We start from the raw sequence: 26634 nt of genomic DNA on the forward strand, positions 1-26634 counted from the left end.
AGTTGCTCTTTAAAATGTATGATTTAAATCAGGCGTCTCAAACTGGCGGCCCTCCAGCTGTTGCAAAACTATAAGTCCAATGAGGTATTGCAAGAATGACAGTTACCAGCATGACTCCCACAGGCAGAGGCATGATGGGACTTGTAGTTTTACAACAGCTGGAGGGCCACCAGTTTGAGACCCTTGATTTAAATCCACCCTGCCTGTAACAAATAAAAAAAGTCCCAACAATAGTCTTCTGTAATTCTAGGTACAGCATATACAGTATATTCAGGACCTTTTTAATTATTTGCTATGAGGTGCCACAGTATAAAATTCAAGTACAAAAGTCATACATAAAATAGATAGAAATTTCCATTATTTTTTTTTAGTACATCCAGATCTGAAAGTCGATTACGATGTCTGACTGCCTATGTTCAGCATCAGACAGATAACATGCTTCACACTGCCCAAGCCATATTAAAGAGGTCAATAAAAACTCCAAGAAAGATAGGTAAAAGTTAGTAGCAAAGCTCTGCTTAAAGAGTAACTCCCCTTTTGTTGAGAAAAATACAAAACATTCCTGTCTGGGTGATCAATGTAGATCAGGAGTCTCCAAACTTTTCAAACAAAGGGCCACTTTATTGCCCTTCAGACTTTAGGAGGGCCGGATTGGGGCCAGCAAGGGAAGAAAAAGTCACGGGCCCGGCATCAGTGAGAACATATATGGCCTCAGGGTTGGTGGTCAATAGGAAGAGGAGTATTCCCCCTATTAGTAGGAGGAATAGTATCTCATCATTGGTATCAGTGGATAATATAGTGCCCCATTGTTGGTGTCAATGGGAGGAATAGTGCCTCATGTCAGTGGGAGGAATTGTGCCCCAGGGGCCGGATAAAGGACAGCAAAGGGCCACATCTGGCCCTCGGGCCGCAGTTTGGAGACCTCTGATGTAGATTGCAGGAATTTTAACAAACTATGTTGCAGATTCCTACTTTTTGTTATTCTGAAGAAATAGCTGTTTGTCTGTGTCCATGTTCAGAGTGGATCTGTATGGGAGTGCTTTTAACATTATCAGTCAGTTGCTGCACCTGCAGGGCTCTAATAAGGATCCCTTTATTTGAGATTTCCTTTTGGAGTATGTCACCAAAAATGTAAAATTTTGCAGGCATACCAAAAATCTGACTTGTATCTTAGTGCAGACTTCTGGGAAAATCAGTGGGCCAAATACACAAGCAGGAAATTACCTTTTCAGGTAGCCATATTGCATTGCAATTTTTAATAACATTCAGTTACAATATGTCACAATTGTATATGCTATATTATTATTTTTTATTTGCCATTATTTTTCCTATGGAAGAGGAGTTACCCTTTAAGGACATATTGAATAAGTGCTTACAACAATCTGAGAAGTCTAATTATGCACATTAGCGAGCTGCACTCATCAGTGTGGGACTTACAACTTGTAGCTCTGGATAGGTGATGTTGACAGCGATATACTCCATAAACTTTGCGAAACCTTCATTCAACCACAGATCGTTCCACCAGTCCATTGTCACCAAGTTCCCAAACCACTGAAGGAAATAAAGTCAGTGTTAGCAAGACCTTATGTATTCAAGACACAGAGCTTGTGCAATAAACCATGGATTCCTGGAATATTACTGCAGACAATGAAGAATTTCAACACTGCTTAAGGGCTTGTGCACATGGGTGTTGTCTAAGCTGTCAGGATGCAAGTAAACAATTCCCATGTACACAAGCCTTAATAATTCCAATGTCCAGCACTCTTCATCTAGGTAGGAGCTCAAGACGTTTGTCTGCAATGCCACCTGTAGCTTCAATCTAAATTTATGGCCTGACCATTTGGATTAAAAGGTATCAATTCAGGGGATGGATTGGTGGGGTTTTAAGGTTGATATAGTATCATCTGGTGCACTGCATCTTTAGAGGACCATAGAAAATCCCAGCACCTAAGAGGTTAACTGCATTGACCCCACTGAAATAGTACATTGGATCCACAGTGTACAGTAAATAGTTATGGTCTCTGTAACTAAATAGTGAGTAGTCACTAGAAAAGGCAATTTAAACCATAGAAGGTGTAGCTGCTGACTCAAGCCCCGTACACACGACCGGGTTTCCCGATGGGAAAACTGCGAGGAGAACTTTTTTGCCGGGAATCCCGGCCGTGTGTATGCTCCTCGCAGTTTTTCTGATGGGAAAACTGCCCAAAAAAAAGAAGGATAACCTGCTCCTGCCACTTTTTCCCGCCGGAAAACCCGGCCGTGTGTATAGGGCAACACACTCACCTGTCCCACGGTACTCTCCCTCTCCTCTTCCTGGTGCCGGCATCAATAGTGTGGGCTCCCGGCTGTGACAGCTTGCAGGGTCACAGCCGGGTGTGCACTATGCATGCACGAGTCACGCTGCGTGTCCTGAATGTCTGGGAAATCTTCTGGGACCTGTGATGTGTCCCAGAGGATTGCAGGGAGGGAGGGGTAGAAAATAACTTTCACTGAGGGCGTCGTGGCACTCTGAGCGGATATGGGAGCTGGGTACCTGTCAAAACTAGGTACCAGCATGTATGTGGCATGTCAGGGGGTCAGGAGTCCTTAAAGCGAAAGTTCCACTTTTGCGTGGAAATCTGCTTTAAATACATTAGGGTGTGAATAAGGTTCAGGAGGGCAGTTTTTTGTTTCAATATGAAACCAGAACACGGGGGAATTACCTAAAACTAACTGGAGAGAAATTTAAAACGAATCTTAGAAAGTATTTTTTTACTACAGAGGAAGGAAGTGGGACAGTCAACAGTAAAATTACTTCAAACATGCTTGGGATAAACATACTGCAGCTCTATAGTCAAACAACGTTAACGAAAAAAAAAAAAAAAAATAGGCTTACGAGATGGACTACTCTGTCTTTTTCGGACGTCACTTTTCTATGTTTCTATGTATTGTTCTATGTAGTAGTAATTTTAGAGAGCAGTTTATGGCTCTCTAAGGAAGTAGTTGTGCATGAATCTATTCTAAAAGTGCAAGGGAATAGGGAATTTGCCCCAGAGCTTAGTGAATGTAAAATTTCACTTTACAAAGAATTACCAATCACATGCAAAAAATAAATAAATCAATAAATAAAACAGCATTTTTGCTTGCACATGATTGGATGATGGAAGTCAGCAGAGCTTCACCACATTCACTCAGGAAATGTTTTCAAAAAGTGCAAATTCTCTTGCAAAGCAAACACTCTTGTTGTCTTTAGTAAATCAACCCTCATATAAAATGGTATTAATCAAGAGCCCTTTGACAGGATTTTCAGCAGTTGGTTTACAGTCATCAAGCAACTTTATAGCCAAGTCCCTGCCCACCTGGTGTGCCAGTTCATGAGCAATGACCATTGTGATCCAGAGTTTACTAGAGGCTGTGGATGTCTTTGGGTCATACAGTAATGCTGACTCTCGGTATGTTGTTAAGCCCCAGTTTTCCATTGCACCGGACTGAAAGTCAGGAATCGCAGCAAGATCTTTAAAATAAGAAACAGTCCATAATTATTAACACCAGCAACACATATTACCAACCTTGGAAATGATTCTAACACCAGGCAGAAACACGGTACCTTGTTTTGGCAATGGATATGGAATACGGAAATATTCTTCATAAAAGTCCAAAAGTTTTATTGCTGCACCTAAAGCATACGTTGCCTGATCTATCTTGTGGGGAACGGTGTAAACTGATATCTAAAAAACGGAAGCAGAAAAATTATACAGAACATAAAACACATCCAGACAATGTAACCACTTATCTACCAGGGCAGTTTATAAATGTTGAAATCAGCATTTTTTGCTAGAAATTACTTTAAACACCTAAACAATATACATTTTCATAAAGCGGAAACCCTTTAGAAACAAAAAATGGTGGCAATTTTTTTTTGTGGAAGCCATAGTAAGGCTGGAATGGGAATAGGCTCACAATTTGGAAGCTCCAAGAGTACCCAGAGCGGGAAATCAGAGGTAGCATGTAACATTTGGGCTGCTTGATAGTATTTAGTCAAGTTAGGTACTCCCAAGCCACCCTGCAAGCTATGAACAAAAAGAGTACACAAAAGAACAGAATGGGGGATTCCAGGGTGTTTGTGGGCCCAAATAGAGGATCCTGTTTTGGAGGAGGTGTAAACAAAAAAGAAGGGACCCTAACTGAGAGTCTGGAAGAAGAGGGCATTTGGTAGGAATGTCATTTTAATGGTGTTACTACAGTATATATAGGGGGATTTCCATGACTGCTACATTTTATTGTGCTCTTTGACCTTCCTTATGCAGTTAGCAGCAAAAAGGAATCGTATCAGGGTGTCAGTTTAACTCCTAATTAATTCAAGGACTAAGTCACTCAGCGATATGAGAAATAAGGCTGGAGATGCAATGCCATGTCGTTAGACAAGATAATACTTAAAGCCGTGGATTTAGCAGGGTTCACTTGGAGACCTGAGATAGTAATAAACTGTGCCAAGGTGCTTTGCAGGTTTGGAAGGGTGATAAGAGGATTTGTGAGGACTATGAGAGAACAGTCAGCAAATAGGTTTACTTTATAGTGCACTCCAGCATTAAAAACTCCTAATATATTGGGGTTCTCCAAACTTTCTAAACAAAGGGCCAGTTTATTGTCCTTCAGACTTTTGGGGGACCGGACTGTGGGTATTGAGAATAAAAAAGGTCCCAAATGTCAGTGGGAAAAACACAATTCTCCATTTTTGTCCCGTTGTTGGTGTCATTGGGAGGAATTGTGCCCCATTATTGTGTCATTGGGAGGAATGTTGTCCTATCGCTGGTGTCATTGGGAGGAATTTTGCCACATTGTTGGTGTCATTGGGAGGAATTGTGCCACATTGCTGGTGTCATTGGGAGGAATTGTGCCACATTGCTGGTGTCATTGGGAGGAATTGTGCCACATTGCTGGTGTCATTGGGAGGAATTTTGCCACATTGTTGGTGTCATTGGGAGGAATTGTGCCACATTGCTGGTGTCATTGGGAGGAATTGTGCCACATTGCTGGTGTCATTGGGAGGAATTGTGCCACATTGCTGGTGTCATTGGGAGGAATTGTGCCACATTGCTGGTGTCATTGGGAGGAATGTTGCCCCATTGTTGGTGTAGTTGGGAGGAATTGTGTCCCTTGACTGGGGTCAGTGAAGGAATAAGAATAAGAATAAAATGAATAGGAGAAAAGGGGCAGCCTTCACACATCCCTCTGAAACTCTGAAAGGGTTTGGAGTACAATCCAGCATACTCACTGTGGTGGAGGGGGAGGAGTATAGGGCCAAAATCCAGGCCAGAAGGGAATGACCAAAACCCTGTTTTAGAACACGAAGCAACTTTACCGATAAGCATTCCTATGTGACTTTGATCAGCGTTTATTTTTTTTGAACCCTCACCTCTCCTCCCTGGTCATCCTTACTGCCTAAAAACTCCTCCCAAGCACATTCCATTCACATCTGAGCGTAGAGGATAGGCGTGTTCATGCTCACTTTTTTTGCACGTTTTTCAAGCGTAAGCAAAGTGCAGAACCAGGAGGGTGACACCACTTTATTTGTTGGAGTAAAGGGATTTAGTTGTGTCACTTCTAGGCCTAAAGTGGAATGCTCTTAATAAGTTAGCAGAAACACCATGGCAAGTCATCCCTCTGTTCACTTCTCTCACTCCTCCTGTCAGTATGATCCCTGTTAGCACTTCTGCATGCAGCAGAGCCTGATTTTCTCTTGGTGATGCCCCTCCCTCTTCCCATGTGTGTGATGCTGTGCAAAGAGATATTCATGCCAGTTGTATATCAAATACATTTAATTACTGTAAAGGGATACACAACTGCATTAAATCATTTTCTATATGTGCATGGAATTTAGTCCTTACCTTCACTCCACGATTTGTCACCTGACTTATGGACTTGAAGTCTGAAACAATAAATGCTACAAGATATGTGCTCATCTTCACACTGACATCAAAGTGGTCTTCTAGGATCCCGCCATCCAGTTTCACAGTCTTCACCTGGATAGAGAAATGTTCCAGAATCTGGTGAGCCAGGAGAATGTGGATTATACATAAAGACAATTGTTGGATGCCCCAAGCAATTGGTGTGGATAGCTCTGTGGATTTTACTGCTTATAATATGAGGCCAATATATACTCTTCAAAAAGTTATTTTCCAAATTTTTGAGGTGGTGATCCCTCTTTCAACAGATGTGGTTGTAGCACAGTGGCTAAGCGGTTAGCACCGCCGGCTAGCAGCACTAGGGTTGTTGGTTTGAATCCCAACCACAGCACTACATGCCTGGAGTTTACATGTTCTGCTTGTGCCTGCATGTGTTTCCTCCCACACTCCAAAGACATGCTGGTAGTTTAATTGGCTCCTGTCTAAATTAGCCCTAGTATGTGTGTGCACGAATGGGAGTTAGGAACCTTAGATTGTAAGCTCCATGAGGGAAGGGACTGATGTTAATTTACAATATATATGTAAAGGACTGCGTAAATTGACAGCGCTATATAAGAACCTGTAATAAATAAAATACTATGAAGATAGCTGATCTTTCAAGTGTGGTAGATGGACTCTGTTACTCCTTATATAGGTATACCTGTAGGAAAAAGGTACTGTTCCGGGTCTATTCCACAACTTGTGACCTTAATTCAAGTAATATTTTCTGTACCAGACACATGATCAGATCATTATCGCGTGAGGAGCCTGTGAAAGGCCTTTGTGTCCCGCTTATGATAATCATACCTCTGAACTTTGAAAATGAGTGGACCTTAGAATGGATAGGGGCATAGTAGCAGCCATGCTTCACTGAAAAGATCTCTCTACCGCTCCGTTATCTGACAGGAGTAGTAACATTTCTGTCACTACTCCTGTCAGTCTAGAGTGGCTGAGGTAGAGGAAACTCCTAGGGCCGTACACACGGTCGGTCCAAACCGATGAAAACGGCCTGAAGTCCAGTTTCATCGGTCCAAACCGACCGTGTGTATGGCCCATCGGTCTGTTGTCCGTCAGACAAAAAAGAAAGAACTTGCTTTAAAATCGAACTGATGGACGGCTGATCATTGGTCAAAACCGATGGTTAGTACACAAAAGCATTGGTTCAAAACCCGCGCATGCTCAGAATCAAGTCGACGCATGCTTGGAAGCATTGAACTTCGTTTTTTTCAGCACGTCTTGTGTTTTACGTCACCGCGTTCTGACCCGATCGGTTTTTGAACTGATGGTGTGTACGCGCATCAGACCATCAGTCTGCTTCAGCGGTGAACCAGTGAAAACGGTCCATCGGACCATTCTCATCGGATGGATCGACCGTGTGTACGCGGCCCTAGAGGTCCAAAGACCTGGTAGGCAAGCTGATTATCTGGAGTCTCCAGGCTAAACCCAGAGAGTTTCCAGGTATGGTGATAATGAAGACATTACATCACAGGAACTGACACAGGCTTTGAGGTAAATTAAGGAAGAATTCTAACCCAACTGCCCATGGAAGTACCGATGTCTAGAAAACCCAGAGCATCTGTCTGAGTTTCATGAGTAGCAACTCTTAAGAGAACCGATTCAATAATCCTAACAGCATCCCAAGCCAATACCAATGGGGATATCAAATACTTACCCAGGTTTTTCGCAGCAACCATACAAATTTCAAAAATAAAAATGTGAAAATTCAGCGCTGGGAAATGCAAATAATAATAGAAAATATGCTAGCCAGCACTAAGAATGAATTCATAAAAAATTCCCAAAGCATAAGTGAAAAAAGAAAAGTGCGGCGCAAAAGAAAAATTAATTAACACATATAAGTAGATGTAAAATAAATATAAAAATATGCCAATGAAAAAAATGTCCAAGTGTCCATAAATAGTGTCCTTAAGTGAAAAATCACACAAATGAAAAATCACACAAATAAATCCGGCAGGGGTGAAGGTGAAGAGGAGACACCAGAGGAAAATCCACCACCAAGGTTAAGATGGACTCTCACCTCATTGCTTCGACCCAAAAGAGTCACAAAGCATATCTGCAAACAATTCACAGTCCGGTCCGACCTCCAGATAAATCACCAAATCTTATAGGTATCCGCAGACCACCATAAATAAGAAGAAAACACAAAGAAACTCTAGTGCTCTCTGTATAAACCGGTTTAATAGTTAAAGGATAAAAATTCAAACACTCACATTTAAAATCACTCAAAGCCGAGTGTAAGCTGTATCAACATGGTCAGCGTGGTCACAGTGAACAGCGGCAATGATCGAGGTGACGTCCAGCGTAACTCCTCCTCCTTCGTACGCGTTACGTCCCGTGGGCGGGACTTCCTCAGCATCAGGTGGAGAGACGCTGAGGAAGTCCCGCCCACGGGACGTAACGCGTACGAAGGAGGAGGAGTTACGCTGGACGTCACCTCGATCATTGCCGCTGTTCACTGTGACCACGCTGACCATGATGATACAGCTTACACTCGGCTTTGAGTGATTTTAAATGTGAGTGTTTGAATTTTTATCCTTTAACTATTAAACCAGTTTATACAGAGAGCACTAGAGTTTCTTTGTGTTTTCTTCTTATTTATGGTGGTCTGCGGATACCTATAAGATTTGGTGATTTATCTGGAGGTCGGACCGGACTGTGAATTGTTTGCAGATATGCTTTGTGACTCTTTTGGGTCGAAGCAATGAGGTGAGAGTCCATCTTAACCTTGGTGGTGGATTTTCCTCTGGTGTCTCCTCTTCACCTTCACCCCTGCCGGATTTATTTGTGTGATTTTTCATTTGTGTGATTTTTCACTTAAGGACACTATTTATGGACACTTGGACATTTTTTTCATTGGCATATTTTTATATTTATTTTACATCTACTTATATGTGTTAATTAATTTTTCTTTTGCGCCGCACTTTTCTTTTTTCACCATACAAATTTCCACTGAACTTCTGTGCATGAGCCCTTTGGCGTATCACTGTACACTGCTCTGGAGCATTAGAAGAGGAGGCATGTTAATATGCTTGAGCCTCTACCCAGTGCATTTGGTTTCAGTATATGTCCTGGGATGCTGGTTACTGTCTCACAAGAAATTCCTACCAAGGCAAGGCCATAATTGAGAAAAAGGAAAATGGTAGTGCCCAGGATCCCAGATATTGGCATTGCTGACTAAAGTGAATGGCACTACTATTTAAAGTGGAAATATATAAGTGAAATCTGAACAAGCATATATTTCTACAGTGCACTAAGGCCTCGTACAGATGACCGGATCTATCCGCTGGGATTGATCCGCGGATCAGTTCCAGCAGATAGATCCGGTCGTCTGTACGTCCGAGCGGACATTTCCCGGCGGATAAAAATCCAGCCGACGGATTCCCAGCGGATAGATTTTGTAGCATGCTACAAAATCTATCCGCTGGGATCCAGTCAAGCGGACTGATCCAGTCGTCTGTACAGACTCACCGGATCAGTCCGTCCGCTCCCATCCCTCGCATGCGTCGTAATGAGTCGACGCATGCGTGGAAGTGTTTACCTTCCAGCGTCGCGCACGTCGCCGCGTCATCGTCGCGGCGCGACACGTGACTGACCGTGGATGTTTTCCGCGCGGATTTTGATCCGATGGTGTGTACAAGCCATCGGATCAAAATCCGGAGGAGGAATGTCCGCTGGAAACGGTCCGGTGGACCGTTTCCAGCGGATAACCCCTCGTCTGTACGAGGCCTTTGTGTCACTTTTGTCTGCTGTTTTGGACCTCGGCTAGCAGTAGGAATCACTTCTGACAAGTTTTTCGAACACCAAGAGACAAATGGTGATAGGGGACGGACCTTCAGCTGATTAAACAGCCTCAGCTCTGTTCCTGGGGGGGTGCTGTGTGGAAGGGGGGGGTGTCCCTTCTCTCCAATCAGCTCTTAGAGCTCTCTTCACTGAGCTCTGCAGAGTGTAACTTCCGCTCTCTGCCCCTTTTTTTCTGAACGCTCAGACAAACTTTAAAATTGAGAACTTTGAATGGATGTAAAGAAAGGGCTGCAGATAATTAGGTAAAACTTGTAGGAGGATTTGTTTCATCTCTGTGCATCACCTAAGGCCAGTCACTGGGTAGATGGAAGGGTTTACAACCACTTTAATGTGTTTCCAGTGAACATTAAAGTTCATTGTACAAACTGATGTCCACCCCTCATGCCACCTCTAAGGCGAAAACCGCTCTTCCACCTACAAACATGGAAGCAAATAACTGTGGCATCTATTCAAAATTAAATGGGTTTCAAAGAACGGTAACCAATGAATACAGTTTAGTTCTTTGCATGGCCCATACAGGACATTCAGCTGTCTTTCACCATTTGACATAAAAGGTACTTACTATAGGCATATTGGACACGGCGCTGTGTCTTGCTTCTCGCTTGATCTTTATGGAGAAGGTGGCTTTGAAGGCAGGCTCATCAAAACAAGGGAAAGCCATCCGTGCTGCTGTGGGCTCAAACTGGGTTGAAGCCAGGACTCTGGAAGAAATTTTATACAGGATGTAGATTATGGTTGCTACATCTAATAGCATTAGAGGACTGGTTTACATTTCTGTGAGGATAATTAGACCAAATCTGTGTACAATTCACTGCAGCTTTGGAATACTCTTAATTTGACAACCATAACTGTATTGGATGCTGGGCCAATGCCAATAAGGAGCACTAATACACAGATTTTTTTTTCAATTTTGGACACAGCACGAAGGGTTAGAACCTCTGCAAAGGTATTAAAGTGGTTGTAAAAAATAAAAACCTGCAAGACAAAAAAGGCATAATGAGCTAGTATGCATAGCATACTAGCTCATTATGTATTACTTACCTTAGATCGAAGCCCCGGCAGCCATCCTCAACCCCCTCCTTCCGGCCGCAGACATCTCTCCTGGAGCTTGTTTCTGGGTATCCCGGCTCTGGCGCTGTGATTGGCCGGAGCCACGATGATGTCACTCCCGCGCATGCACGTGGGAGCCGCATGCACAGCTAACTGAAGCAGCGTCACGACGTGCCATTGCTTCAGTGTGCATGTGCCGATCACTTCGGCACATGGAGATATCCAGGCTACCTGTAGCACTAAACTGTGGTTTAAACCAGGTTTTGACAAATTTGCTTGGAATCTAGGAGCCAGCTAAAAAAGTTAGGAGCCAGAAAATGAGCCCCGTCCCGCCGAGCTCGCACGCAGAAGCGCACGCATACGTGAGTAGTGCCCTCATATGTAAACGGTATTCAAACCACACATGTGAGATATCGCCGCGATTGGTAGAGCGAGAGCAATAATTCTAGCCCTAGACCTCTTCTAACTCAAAACATGCAACCTGTAGAATTTTTTAAACGTCGCCTATGGAGATTTTAAAGGGTAAAAGTTTGTCGCCATTCCACGAGAGGCCGCAATTTTGAAGCGTGACATGTTGGGTATCAATTTACTTGGTGTAACATTATCTTTCACAATATAAAAATAATTGGCCTAACTTTACTGTTGCCTTTTTTTTTATTAAAAAAAATTCCAAAAAAAGTGCGCTTGTAAGACCGCTGTGCAAATACGGTGTGACAGAAAGTATTGCAACGACCGCCATTTTATTCTCTAGGGTGTTAGAATAAAAAATATATAGAATGTTTGGGGGCTCCAATTAGAGGAAGGAGATGGCAGTGAAAACACTGGGGAAGCTCCATTAGAATTGCTGGATTGCTGGTTTACTTGTCATGCCAATTGGCCACCACAAAATGGCGCCAGATCACAGAAGGAAGCTTAGCCCTGCAGAAGAGGGCAATCGCTCGGTGGGGGAGGTGGGGGCGCACGGATGGGGTATTGTGCCGGCCGGTAATTGAGGCCACGGCTTTGCGGCCTTCTGCAGGCCTAAGCTTCCCTGGGTGCCAGGTCGCTAATTCTAGTCACAATTGCGACCGGGCGCCCGGATTTTGTCGAACCCTGGTTTAAAAAAAAAAAAAAGGAGAGTTTTACTTGAACATAAAACATACGTTCTTTTGCTCAAAGCCTTCTCCAATATGCTTTTTTTTTGCTGCCGTAAAGCAGCTTCCTGTTACAGGGTGGCTACATTTGTTCTCCGCTGTCCCACTCTATGTAGGAACACTTTTTTTTTTAAGAATATATATATATATCATTTAGTGGTCACTTTAAAGGGGTTGTAAAGGTTTGTTTTTTATTTTCTAAATAGGTTCCTTTAAGCCAGTGCATTGTTGGTTCACTTACCTTTTCCTTCAATTTTCCTACTAAATGTGTTTTTCTTTGTCTGAATTTCTCACTTCCTGTTCCTCCTCAGTAAGCTGTTCTGGCTGACTAACCCCCAGCCAGAACATGTGGGCAAGCTTACTGAGGAGAAACAGGAAGTGAGAAATTCAGACAAAAGAAAAAAACATTTAGAAGGGAAATCAAAGGAAAAGGTAAGTGAACCAACAATGCACTAGCTTAAAAGGAACCCATTTAGAAAATAAAAAACAAACCTTAAAAAAAACCTTTAACTGCTCTCTGTGCCCCCAGTAATGGTAGGAAGAAAAAATATCCCCAATGGAGACACAGCACAACGAAAACTTGTCAACCTTTTACGACTCAAAATAGACAAAACAAGTTTGGGCTGAAGTTCCACTTTAAATTATATAAATTGTAGTTGGTTTTAGCTCCAATTTATATCATTTAAAGTGGAACTCCAAGCCAATTATTTTGCCACAATCTGAATAATGAGAAAAGGTTCATTTCTATGGGTAATTGTTCTATTTTTTCTCTAGTTTTCTGTGCTCATTTGTTTTGTAAATTAGCAACGGACAGACAAGATTTCGGGTGAAACCACAGAAATATTAAGCATTAAATATGTTTTTTTGCAGCATTTTCCTTTCCATTAAATATTTTGAACTTTTTAGCAAATTTGACTTGTTCAGGAAGAGTCAATTTCCTAGGACAGCCAGAGTTTCCTCTCCTTCCTGCCATGTTATAACCCCCTGTGCAGGCCAACTCCCCCCACCCCCACCCCTTTTCTCTTTACATACCCGTTTATATAGCTTCTGGGGTAGCAGCAAAGCAGACTACTATTAAAGGGGTTGTAAAGGTACAATTTTATTTTCCTAAATAGCTTCCTTTACCTTAGTGCAGTCCTCCTTCACTTACCTCATCCTTCCATTTTGCTTTTAAATGTCCTTCTTTCTTCTGAGAAATCCTCACTTCCTGTTCTTCTGTCTGTACTCCACACAGTAATGCGAGGCTTTCTCCCTGGTGTGGAGTGTCGTGCTCGCCCCCTCCCTTGGACTACATTAGAGTCATTACTCTCTCTACGTTGCAGATATAGAAAGGAGCTGTGTGTTAGTGGGCGTCCTAACTCTCTTGTAGTCCAAGGGAGGGGGCGAGCACAACACTCCACACCAGGGAGAAAGCCTTGCATTACTGTGTGGAGTTACAGACAGAAGAACAGGAAGTGAGGATTTCTCAGAAGAAATAAGGACATTTAAAAGCAAAATGGAAGGATGAGGTAAGTGAAGGAGGACTGCACTAAGGTAAAGGAAGCCATTTAGGAAAAAAAATAATTGTACATTTACAACCCCTATAAGTATCATTGAGTCTTTTGAATTCTACCGACATCCAAAATGGCAGCAGCCCAGCAGCAACCGTTTCGTTTTTGTTTTTTTATTCATTGAAATGTATTATTTCCCCAAAAAATTGCAAGCGAAAGACCGTTGCGCAAATACAGTGTGACAAAAAAATATTGTAAGGACTGCCATTTTATTCTCTAAGGTCTCTGCTAAAAAATGATATTAAATGTTTAGGGGTTATAAGTAATTTTCTAGCAAAAAATACTGATTTTAACTCGTAAGCAACAAGTGTCAGGAAAAGGCTTATGCTGCGTACACGCGATAGGTTAGTCTGATGAAAACGGTCTGATGGACCGTTTTCATCAGACCAAACCGATCGTGTGTGGGCCCCATAGGTTATTTATCCATAGGTTAAAAAAAATGGAACTTGTTTTAAAATTATCTGATGGATACCTAACCGATAGTAAAAAAAAAACGATCGTCTGTAGGAACGTCCATAGGTTAAAAATCCACGCATGCTCAGAATCAAGTCGACGCATGCTTGGAAGCATTGAACTTCATTTTTTTCAGCACGTCGTTGTGTTTTACGTCACCGCGTTCTGACGCGATCGTTTTTTTAACTGATGGCGTGTAGGCACGACTGATCATCAGTCAGCTTCATCGGATAACTGATGGAAAAATCCATCAGACCGTTTTCATCAAACTAACCTATCGTGTGTACAGGACATTAGACTTTAGGTGGCCTCATTTACAGACCGAAGTTCATCCCTTTGATCTAAAAGAACCAAATGATACAATGTTTCTTTTTATCTCAGTGCTAAGCAGTGTTATTATAAACTTTGCCAGTTTTTTTTTTTTTTTTTTTGACAGCTCTGAGCAGAGAACAAGCTCTGCACTTGTCGTGGAAATGCAGGATTAAAGCGGGGGTTCACCCTTAGAGGGCACTTTTCCCCCTTAGATTCCTGCTCGTTATTACTAGGGGAATCGGCTATTTATTTTAAAATATGTGCAGTACTTACCCGTTTACGAGACGCATCCTCTCCGTCGCTTCCGGGTATGGGCTTCGGGAATGGGCGTTCCTTCTTGATTGACAGGTTTCCGAGAGGCTTCCGACGGTCGCATCCATCGCGTCACGATTTTCCGAAAGAAGCCGAACGTCGGTGCGCAGGCGCAGTATAGAGCCGCACCGACGTTCGGCTTCTTTCGGCTACGAGTGACGCGATGGATGCGACCGTCGGAAGCCTCTCGGAAGGTTGTCAATCAAGAAGGAACGCCCGCTCCCGAAGACCCATACCCGGAAGCGACGGAAGAAGATGCAGCTCGAAAACGGGTAAGTACTGCACATATTTTAATATAAATAGCCGATTCCCCTAGACCGAACGAGCAGGAAGCTAAGGGGAGATTTTTTTTTTTTTTTTAAATGGGTGAACTCCCGCTTTAAGATCGTGAGGGGGGTTAAATCGAGATTGTGAATTTTAAACAATTAATCGTGCAGCTCTAGAAGATGGTTGTTGAAATCAATGGTATGGTGACATGGTCTCTTTAGAATAAAATGACCAGTTACACTTACCGGTAGCTGGATTTCTACGATGTCTTACAGGACGGCACGCTGAGAGTAGACTGGCCACCTGACAGGAAACACAATCAAAAAAGAGGTTAAAAGGCCCCACCCTTCCCGTGTGCCTCAGTTTGTAGATAAGTAACCGCTATTAGAACACGGTCCTAGGACCTAACAAAAAATAACTCCGGATAGCAGTAAATAACAGGGAGGGAAGTAGGCCTGCCGTCCTGTAAGACATCGTAGAAATCCAGCTACCGGTAAGTGTAACTGGTCATTTCTCCCTCGTCTTCCAGGATGGCACGCTGAGAGAAAAACAAGCAATCTTCGGGCCTACCTTAGGGCGGGACCACCGTCTGTAGGACCTTCCTACCAAACATCAGATCTTGCGGTGACAGCAGTTCGACTCTGTAAAGTCTGACGAACGTATTCTGGCTTGACCAGGTCGCCGCTTTACATATCTGTTCTATGGAAGCTCCTGCTCTTTCTGCCCAGGAGGCTGCCAGTGATCGGGTGGAATGGGCCTTGATAACAGGAACTGGCCTACCCGCTAAGGTGTAGGATAAAGAAATAGCCTGCCTGATCCATCTGGATATAGAAGCTTTCGTTGCCTGCTGACCCTTTTTCTGACCAGAAAAATTAACCAAAAGATGAGGGGAATTCCTAAACTCACGTACCCTCTCTAAATAAATCAAAAGATTTAAAATCTTACGTCCAAGCAATGAAAAGTAGCTTCCTTCTCATTCTTGGGATCTGCGCAAAATGAAGGGAGGACTACCTCCTGGGATCTGTGGAATTTAGTTGCCACTTTGGGCAGGTACAGAGGATCCTGACTCAGTACCACCCTGTCTTCAAAAACCCGAAGAAAGGGTTCCTTAATGGAAAAAGCATGCATGTCTCCAACTCTTTTGGCAGACGTGATAGCCAACAAAAAAGTAAATTTAAATGAAAGTAATTTAATTGGAATACTATCTATAGGTTCGAATGGTGCCTTAGATAGCTGATTCAAGACTAGGGAGAGGTCCCAAGGGGGAATTCTAGACACTTGTATAGGGGAAAGTCTGTCCCTAGCTGTCAGAAACCTCCTGATAAGAGGATCCCCAGAAAGGCTCCTGTCCAAAAAGTAGGACAAGGCCGCAACTTGGACTCTTAAGGTCTTAGTGGCTAAGCCTAGGTCCACCCCATCCTGGAGGAAATCCAGGATGGCTGGGAATGGCAGGGCAGGAAATCTGTTTCGCGTAGCACCAGCGCGAAAAGACCCCCTTTTCCGAACAGCCTCTCTGCTGCAGGTTCCACCTCTCAAGAGCCATGCCGTCAGGCTGAAGAACTCTGGATTCGGATGAGAGACCGGCCCTTGCCGCAGAAGACCCGCTCGGAGAGGGAGAGGAAGCGGAGGAGCTAGAGCCCAATGTTTCAGGGTGGGAAACCAGGACCTCTTGGGCCACCAAGGTGCGATTAAAATCAGGTTGGTGTCTGAGGCGTTCAATTTTTGCAGAACCCTTGGAATGAGATTCAAGGGGGGAAAGGCGTAGGCCAACCGGAATCTCCAGGGCTGAGCCAACGCATCCACCCCCAGTGAACCCTGCTCTCGGGAGAGGGAAAAGAACCTGTTCACCTTTCTGTTCCCCTTGCACGCAAAGAGGTCTACTTCTGGACGACCGAGCTGTTGGCAAATCCAGCTGAAGGTCTCCGGGCATAATTCCCATTCCCCCTGAAGGATGGGCTGGCGGCTCAGAAAGTCGGCCTCCAGATTGAGGGTCCCTCTTATATGGACTGCTAGAAGAGAGGGCACCCTCTGTTCTACCCAACTTAGGATCCTCAGGGAGAGGGCTAGGAGAGAGTGAGACCTGGTGCCTCCTTGCCGGTTGAGAAAGGCGACCGTAGTCGCGTTGTCGGAGAGAACTAGGACCTCTCGGCCCCGAATTCTCTCCTCGAAGGCTTCCAGAGCCTCCCCAACCGCCAATAACTCCCGGTAGTTGGAGGAAGCCCGCCTTTGCTGGGGATTCCAAGAACCCTGGGCTCGAAGTTCCTCCGTATGGGCTCCCCAACCCCAGCTGCTGGCATCTGTAGTGACTTTGATCGGGTTGACCTGACTCCACAGACGACCCTTTAAAAGGTTCTGGGGAAACAGCCACCACTGTAAGGTGTCTTTTACTGGAACCGGGATACTGACCCTGGTATCCAGCGTCTCTTCCGTTCCCCCCCAAGATGAGAGAAGGAAGGCCTGCAGGGGCCTTGAGTGGAGTTGGGCCCAAGGAACTGCCGGGATGCACGACGTCATCCGTCCCAACAACCTCATGATTTCTCTGAAAGAGGAATCTACAGCCGCTACTAGGGACCTGACCGCTGTCATAAGACCCTGTGCTTTGTCTTTGGTTAAGACAAGCTTCCTTTCTAGGGAGTCTATAAGAAAACCTAGATACATCTTCCTTTGTTCTGGAAGGAGAGAAGACTTCTCCTCGTTGACGATCCAACCAAGGGATTCCAGGGTGGTCATGACAGTGGCCAGGTCCAAAAGGAGCTGATCCCGACTTAGGTTGAAGAGCAAAAGGTCGTCCAAATAAGGGACGAGGGAGATCCCCTTTAAATGCAGAAAAGCCATCACCTCTGCCAGGACCTTCGTAAACACCCTCGGACTGGAAGCCAGTCCGAAGGGGAGGGCCGAGAACTGCCAGTGTTGAACTCCTTGGGCAGAGGTGAGGGCGAATCTGAGGAATTTCTGGTGATCCGGACAAATAGGGACGTGAAGGTAAGCGGCCCCTGAGACTGTAAACATTCTCCATACGAAATTTTTTGTATTGAAGATGAACGTTCAGGGGTCTGAGATTGATGATCAATCTGAATTTCCCGGATGGTTTGGGAACGACAAAAATATGGGAGTATACTCCCTGGCCCTCTTGATTTGGAGGGACTGGGACTATGACTCCCTGTTCTGCCAGGCTGGCAACGTTCTGGGAAAGTCCAGCGGCTTTGCGAGGATCGCTTGGTAGATGTGTGAGGAGAAAAATAGGGGGAGGAAACAGGCGAAATTCTAGCCTGTAACCTTCCCTGATGATCTGAAGGACATGAGGACTCCTGGTTATATCCTCCCAAACGGGAAGGAACCTGGAGAGCCTGCCCCCTACCCTCTCGTCACTTGGGATCCTTTTCACTAGGCTTGGGGCTGGAAAAAAGGATCCCACTCTTTGGTTTATCTTTTCCAAACCCCCAGCGCCTGCCGGGCGCCGATTTCTTCCCTGGAGGAGGGTTTTTCCTCTGGTTGGGACGAAAAAACTTCCCCCTATTTGCTCTAGGTCTGGAGGGAAACTTATTTCCCTTCTCAGAGGACCTCGCTAGGGCTTGATCTAATGCGGTGCCAAACAGGAGGGAACCTTCAAACGGAATAGCGCACAAGCGTTTTTTTGACGCAAGATCGCCCCTCCAAGTTTTCAACCAGACAGCTCTCCTAGAAGCATTGATAAGTGCTCCAGTCTTGGCTGAAGCGCGAACTGTCTCAATAGCTGCGTCTGCCAAATAGGCTACCGCACTGCCAATAACCTGGAGGGACTCTTGAGTTTCTCTAGACTTGGAAGAACTTGCTAGATGATCCAACAGCCTGGAAGTCCAAGCGGCAGTGTTCCTTGCGACGCATGCTGAAGCTAACGCAGGACCCAAAGCGGCTGCATTGGCTTCCCAGGCTCTACGGAGGGAGGTATCAGCACGCCTATCCATGGCATCCCTTAAACTCCCTGCATCCTCAAAAGAGAGGTCGGATTGCCTAGAGACCTGAGCTAAAGATGCATCAAGACGGGGAACCTTGAAAAAGGTATCCTCCACCTCATCTTTAAAAGGACAGCGGCGTTTCCAGGTTTTAAATTTGGGAAGTTTCTTTTCTGGCTCAGCCCATTCCCTCCGGATGATATCCTTGAGGGATTGATGCACTGGGATAGTCTTAGACTGAGGTTTAATTAAACCCAAATACATCCTGTCCTGGGCTGAAACCTGCTCCGCTGGATGTTGGATCTGCTCAGAGGCGTAAATGGCTGCAAGAAGACCTTCCATATCATCCGCGGAAAATATATATTTTCCTGACCTGGCATCCTCGTCCTCTTCCTCCGCCTGGCTTTCTGCCAGGCCCTCGTCCTGAAGAATAACCTCAGAATCCTCGGAGTCAGAGGAAGGAGTCTTCCTAGTTCGCTGGCGGGAAACCAGCCGCGAAGAAGTAGATTCCTCCTGGGACGAAGGACCAGGCACAGGGGGATCAGACTCCCTACTTTTCAAGGAGGATTTAAAATCCTTGAGAGTGGCAAGCATTTCAGACTGCACAGAAAGAAAATCCTTCATGATTTGCGAGGTCTCTTTCCCAGCTAGCTTAAGGATACACCTGGAGCAAAAGGGCTTGTTATAATCTGTCGGGAGTTTATCATTACAATTCCCACATCTCTTAATTTTTTTAGGGGGCTTAGTAGATCTACTGGCTTCCCCCTGGGCAGAAGGGTCCTCTCCTAAAACATGATGTAAAAATAGAAGGGCCCATTAGCAACATACTCTCACAGCTGAGCTTTTACAACAAAAAGGGGGGGGGGCAGTGCAGCCATTCCCCCTGAACACAAGGAGGACTCACCCCGGGTGGACTCCTCAGCAGCCAAGTCTATCAGACGATCCTCCATGATGAAGGCGCCCGGCCCTTCTCTCTCCCCGGCTGCGTGTTGCTCTGCCTCTGCTGTGCCCTGCAGAGCGAATGCGGCATCCGTTCCGGTGGAGGCCGCCATCTTGCCGAGTGGAGGGGCGGAGTGACGTCACGACGTCGTGCGCGTCATCAATACGCGCCCAGCAAGTGATGGCGCCGCTCAGAGCGGCGCCCAGCCCAGCCAACACCACGCTGCAGAGAGGGAAGTCTCCCTGTAAGGTAGGAGGGAAGACGGGGGGGGGGAGAGAGGAACGGCCGCCTCAGAGAACTAGGGAAGCCCTGCTAGCTAGGAGGCTCTGGCGTCCAGGGAGGCACTTTTCTCAGTTAGCACCTTCAGCCTCCCTGGACCATAAAGAAGGGACACCCCCCGGGGAAGTGCAAAGCACCTTGACCAGACCCAAAAGCACCCAGTACCTGTGGTCTAGACTCCGGGGGGGGACCACCAGCCCCAGGCTTTAGGTCAGGAGAAAAATAAAAAACTGTTTCGCTGTAGGGGAAACACAATCAGAAACTGAGGCACACGGGAAGGGTGGGGCCTTTTAACCTCTTTTTTGATTGTGTTTCCTGTCAGGTGGCCAGTCTACTCTCAGCGTGCCGTCCTGGAAGACGAGGGAGAAACTTTCCTTTCCCCATGTTTTTTGAAAGAAGCTCCTTTATTTCCCAAAATGTGTAGCCTAAGCAGATTGCTCCCATCTGCTATGAAAATCAACTTCCGATATGCAGTTTTTGACTGTCTGTGAGAAGTAGACAGCTAATCTGGCAGCACAACATTGTAAACACTGTTTTTCAAGTTGACAGATTGGAGTTCAAGCACCAGTGAATGGTTTATAATCCTAACAGTTGTCAGCAGATTACGTACAGGATTGTAAAAGTAAAGAATGATAGGAAAAGGGGGAAGGCAGCCTTTGCCCCCCTTTTCCTCATGGGAAAGCGATGGACCCTTATGGGTCCAATTTCCCTGAGGGAACAGTTTTCCCTCAGGAGAATTGGCGGGCTCTTTTGCCCTGCAGTTGACCTTTTACTGCAGGGGAATTTTGGCGGGCTCATTGCCCGACAGATGACCTCTGCAGCTGGGGTAGAAAGCCCGGGAAAATCCGGTTTGAACTGGCCAGAACCATCCTGGTTCTGGGCTATTTAAACGGGGTTCCGTCCAGCTCAGGCTCATTCGCCTCAGAAGACTTAGGAGCTGTGGTGTTCTTTCCCCACCCCCCCTCCCCTTTATTCACACATATAACTGTGTCGCAGTGTTTGTTATGTGGTAGGGTCACCTTTGTTTATCAAAGGGGGACTAGCTTTTATTTATGTTACATGAGTATGTGTTATAATAATAAATATGTTTATCAGCTGGTGCTATGGTCTTTACGTAAGCTGGGTAATTTTTTATTGACAGCCTGGGCCGTAGTGGCTAGGTTAGCTGTAAGGCTTATTTTAAAGTTATTTATTTATGTAAATATTTAAATTATTTATTTAACTATTTACCTTTGAAACCAATAATAAACACTCGCGGCCTTTATCATCCAACAAGTTGTCTGTTGTTTCTTATTTATTTAAAGTATTAAGGGTATGTTCCATCTGCTTTCCCATTGCTTTTATACCCAACAGCTCACACACAGAGTTCGAAAAGCACTTACCTGACTTCTCCGTCTGGAGTTTTGTAGGTACCCTTATAAAACCCATGGAAGCTTTCTGAAAGATAGCCATTGTACTCAATGTACAAAGTATAGTTTTCCCCAGGATTCAAGGCATTGGTGGCTTGTAGTGCAATCTGCTCACTTGCAGGATGTTCTAGAAGTAGTACATCTTGTTGTACCAGGCTACTTCCCACTTTGCTCTGTATGCCAGTCTTTGTAATCTTCAAGTGTTTGCTGTGCAGGATGATGGATTTGGTAGGCTGTGTGACAACGACGGTGATCTCAGCCAGGCCACCAAAAGTGAGTGTGGTTAGATTTGGGTGTATAAGAAGGTCATAGTGCAGAGGAATGACAGAATTAGGCAACCTAAGATTGTTCCATGGAAACACATCATTAGAACTGTCCATGTCCCCAGCACTGACTGCCACAGAGGACACTGAGTAAGCAGTCCATGTCATATAGAAAAGTCCAGTGTAAAGCAGATTATTCATGGTTATACTGCCTGTCCGGTGACAATGACTGGCTTGGATTCAGACAACAGTCCACTGTAAACCTAGAAATTTAGGTTAGAAAGAGAAACAATAAAAGAGAAATTACGCAAACAGGAACAACATATATGATCTATAATCATCATTTATTAATCATATATACTGTATGTGTATAGCGATATTCTGGGGTTCAGGATCACAAGCCTACTGACCTTGTAAAAACAAAGTCTCTTTTATTTTTATAACAAACAAACAAAATGGCTTATCTTCAGCATGTGAAAACACAAACAGTACATAAACCCTGGACCAAAATAAACTTTCGGCTTGCTGCCAGTACAACTTGGTCCTTAACAGGACTATAAGTCCCTGCCTGCTTCGAGGGGTCCAGAGAAAAGGTCACCAAAGCCAGCAGTGTCTCAGCAATGAACAGCATACAGCTTTTCCTCACAAGCATGTGTTGCTTCACCTCACACCTCATGGCCTCCTGCCAGTTTCCTGCCCTTTTCAGCCTCCCACAGGCAGTTTAACCACTTAGGCCTCGTACAGACGAGGGGATCTCCGCTGGAGGGGATCTCCGTTTCCAGCGGAGATTCCTCCTCCGGATTTTGATCCGATGGCTTGTACACACCATCGGATCAAAATCCGCGCGGAAATACATCCGCAGTGACGTGTCGCGCCGCGACGACGTGCGCGACGCTGGAAGGTAAGTACTTCCACGCATGCGTCGAATCATTACGACGCATGCGAGGGAGGGGAGCGGATGGATTGATCCGGTGAGTCTGTACAGACGACCGGATCAATCCGCTGGACACGATTCAAGCGGATAGATTTCTTAGCATGCTAAGAAATTTCTATCCGCTTGAAATTGATCAGCCGGACGAATCTCCGTGGATAAATATCCGCTAGGCCGTACAGACGACCGGATTTGTCCGCTGGAACTGATCCACGGATTAATCCCAGCGGATAGATCCGGTCGTGTGTACGAGGCCTTAAAGCGGATCTCCCATGCCAAAACGTTTTTTTTTGTTTGGGGGTAGTTAAACAGTTAATGTGAAGGCTTAATGAAAGTCACGTTTCTCTTGTTAAACGTCCATCCCGATCTTTTCCTGTCTTTAAAAATAACTTATATTTCGTCTGGTCAGCCGTTGCCATCTTCAGTGTGGGCATTAGAATCCCACCAGCGGAGACTTCCTGTTTGCGGTGATGCTGTAATCCCAGCATCCACCGCTCGATCCACTAGCACCCGGGAGCAGTATCTCCTGTAATAGAGATTCAAACGCCCGCCCTCCTTCCTCTGTTTACATCGCGCGTCACTTCCTGCTGCACGAAGTCGCGCAATGTTTCCTCTAACAGGGCCGAATATGATAACAAGGGAGCTATGACACAAGCTCCCAGAAGACACTGTGCGGGACAGGAAACAATGGAAAACCCGACAGAAACCCGAGGGCTGCAGAACGGAAGCCAATCTTGTTTACAGTATATTGTACTGTAAAACTTTTTTATATGAAAATATTTTGGATTAAGCTTTGTTTATGAGCATTATTACTATTGAGATTATGTTTGATTTAGGGTGGAGCTCCGCTTTAAGCCAGGGGTGCCCAACCTTTTGGAGGAGCGAGGACTTGGTAACCAGTCGTGGGCCACAATGAGCATCAGTGGCGTATGGTTTGTCAGCGCCCGGGGCAAGGCAAGTAATTTGCGCCCCCCTAACCTGTGGACTTTAGCACCCCCCCCCCCCCCCCCCCCCCCCCCCCCCCCCGAGTCCCTTTACTTCATACAATAGTAAAAAACAGCCTGATTCCCACACTGACCACTGCACTAACCTACCTACCCGATTACTACACTGACCTACCTGACCACTACACTAACCTACCTGCTTCCTATACTTGCCAGCCACCACTACACTGACCTACCTGACCACTACACTGACCTACCTGCTTCCTATACTTGCCAGCCACCACTACACTGACCTACCTGACCACTACACTGACCTACCTGATCACTGCACTGACCACCACACTGCACTGACCACCACACTGCACTGACCACCACACTGCACTGTCACCAGAAGTTTTTTTTATGTATTTAACTTTGGCTGCTCCCTCTCTCCCCAGACCATATCCACCACCTCACCTGCAACTTGTATCTTCTATCAGTCTGGAGGTGAGGGGGGCCTAGAGGAGGTGAAGGCAGCAGTGTTGGGGTGGAGGCGGGACTCCAGGAGCCAGCACAATCGCGGATAGGCCAGCCTGGCCGTGATCGCAGATAGGTTAGCCCCACGCACATGACCCCATTCACTAATGCTCGGAGATTCCGGGTCGGGAGCCCGCGATCTGGGCATGCCGACCCGCTATCTCAGAGCAAGACATGGCGGGCCACTTGGGAGGGCGCCGCTGGCCACAGGACTTAAGCCAAGCAAGGATTTGCCCCCTTAATGACTAGGCCATAATTTGCGATATGGCACTGCGTTGCTTTAACTGACAATTGCGCGGTCGTGCGACGCTGTACCCAAACAAAATTGATGTATTTTTTTTCCCACAAATAGAGCTTTCTTTTGGTGGTATTTGATCACCTCTGCGGTTTTTATTTTTTTGCGCTATAAACAAAAACAGAGGGACAATTTTGAAAAAAAATGCAATATTTTTTACTTTTTGCTATAATAAATATCCCCCCCAAAAAATATAAAAACACATTTTTACCTCAGTTTAGGTCGATATGTATAATTCTACATATTTTTGGTAAAAAAATTGCAATAAGCGTATATTGATTGGTTTGCGCAAAAGTTATAGCGTCTACAAAATAGGGGATAAATTTATGGTATTTTTATTATTATTACTTTTACTAGTAATGGCAGCAATCTGCGATTTTTATTGGGACTGCCAAATAGCGGCTGACAGATCGGACACTTTTGACACTTTTTTTGGGACCATTGACATTTATACAGTGATTGGAGCTAAAAATAGCCACTGATTACTGTATAAATGTCATTGGCAGGGAAGGGGTTAACAATAGGAGGCGATCAAGGGGTTAAATGTGTGTCCTAAGGAGTGATTCTAACTGTGGGGGGGGGGGTGGGACTGGCTGGAAGAGAGCGATCGTTGTTCATACTTAGTATAAACAACAGATCTGTCTCCTCGCCCCTGACAGAACAAAGATCTGTCCGTTTACATTGACAGATCTCCGTTCTGTCTCTCTCAGGAGCGATCAGGGGTCCACACGCATCAGCTCCATCATCGCCGCACGCGCACCCCCTAGTGGTTTTAAAACAGCTGACGTATAGCTACGGCGATTTTTCCAGCAGAGCCAGCCAGTATAACTGCGGTAGCTGGTCATCTAGTGGTTAACCCTTATAGGCCCAAGATGCTCCTAATCAGGGTTGAAGGCTCTTTCCCATCCAAAAATCTCTCTAAGTCTCTGAATTCTGGATCCCATATCAGGACTTACCAATTCTGAGAAAACTGTAAATTGTTTCCTCCTTTCTAATCGGGCCACCCTGGAACCCCTTTCCTTGTATAAGCGAGAACCCCTTAGTACTCCAAAAATGCCTCTTATTGTCCCCCTTACAGGGACCACAACTCAAAACAAATGGGACACACAGATCCCATCCATGACAAATTTCAAGTATCCTGTACAAATGAGATATATATTATATATATATATATATATATATATATATATATATATATATATATATATATATATATTGTATTTGCTGGCGTATAAGACTACATTTTACACTTAAAAAAACTGGCCAAAAAGCAGGGGTCGTCTTATACACTGGGTCAGCTTTGACTACATACAGTATATACCGCTTAGCCAATCCCGGTGAGCGATGTATTCAAATGATACAGAGCTTGCTCAGATTGGAGCAACAACCTCTGCCAATCCGAGCAGGCTACATATAGTAGCCTGCACGGATTGGCTTTGAGAGTCAGAGAGGCGTGGGCTGATGATTTTACAGCCTCTGCCAATCCAAGCAGGCTTTGTATTCATTAATAGAACACATCGCTCACCATGAATGGCTCCAGCTCCAGCAAGAAGGAAGAAGAATATGGCTCCAGAAGGAAGAAATATGAAGCGTCGGAAGGGGGGGGTCGTCTTATACGGTGAGTACAGGCAAAAAAACTTTAAAAAAACTGTAAAATTAGGGGGTCGTCTTATACGCCCGGTCGCCTTATACACCGGCAAATACAGTATATATTATATATACACATATACATACATACACACACACACACACACACACCATTTTTCATAAACATTGCATTAATATCCTCTGTAATGTGTCTAATATTTTTTTCCCATAATCATCAGCCCCATCTAGTGGCCATAATGCACTACTTTCCTAAAATGCAGTAATCAGGAGAATACCGCATTATGGCCACCAGATGGAGCGGACAATCATAGGTAATAAAATGTATGATACACACTAGGGGGATTATTTTTAACAGCTGTGCAAATGCTGAGAACTTTGCATTGCACAGAGGTCCCCGTTTTAGTATTATACAATGCTGGGGATTTTCAGCACATTATATAGCACGATGATTAAAGTGGTTGAAAAGGCTGAGGCTTTTTTACCTTTAGCATGAAGGTAAAAAAAACTTTAGTATGCAGCCCCCCCCCCCCCCCCCCCCCCCCCCCCCCCTAAATACTTACCCAAGCCCAATCTTGATCCAGCGATGTGCAAGAAAGCCAAGGCTCTCCCGGGTTTCTCCCTCCTGATTGGCCGAAAAAGAAGCAGCAGGAGCCAATAGATCCTGCTCCTGTCAAGCACAGCTAGTGAGGCGGGAGCA

General features: G+C 45.1%; 1 protein-coding gene across 1 annotated transcript in view; it reads right to left on the reverse strand.

The window, feature by feature from the left end:
* Positions 1–26634, reverse strand: part of ERAP1 (endoplasmic reticulum aminopeptidase 1) — a 111381-nt gene that overhangs the window by 22755 nt on the left and 61992 nt on the right. The window contains exons 3-8 of the mRNA XM_040342557.1: positions 21354–21906; positions 10306–10444; positions 5868–6002; positions 3587–3707; positions 3339–3493; positions 1438–1551 (exon numbers count right to left, since the gene is read on the reverse strand). Of these exons, the coding sequence (XP_040198491.1) occupies positions 1438–1551; positions 3339–3493; positions 3587–3707; positions 5868–6002; positions 10306–10444; positions 21354–21844 (1155 nt within the window). The 5' untranslated portion in view covers positions 21845–21906. The remainder of the gene's footprint in view (positions 1–1437; positions 1552–3338; positions 3494–3586; positions 3708–5867; positions 6003–10305; positions 10445–21353; positions 21907–26634) is intronic.

The sequence above is a fragment of the Rana temporaria genome, chromosome 1 (genome assembly GCF_905171775.1).
Source record: "Rana temporaria chromosome 1, aRanTem1.1, whole genome shotgun sequence".
In the NCBI taxonomy this organism is placed as follows: domain Eukaryota; kingdom Metazoa; phylum Chordata; class Amphibia; order Anura; family Ranidae; genus Rana; species Rana temporaria.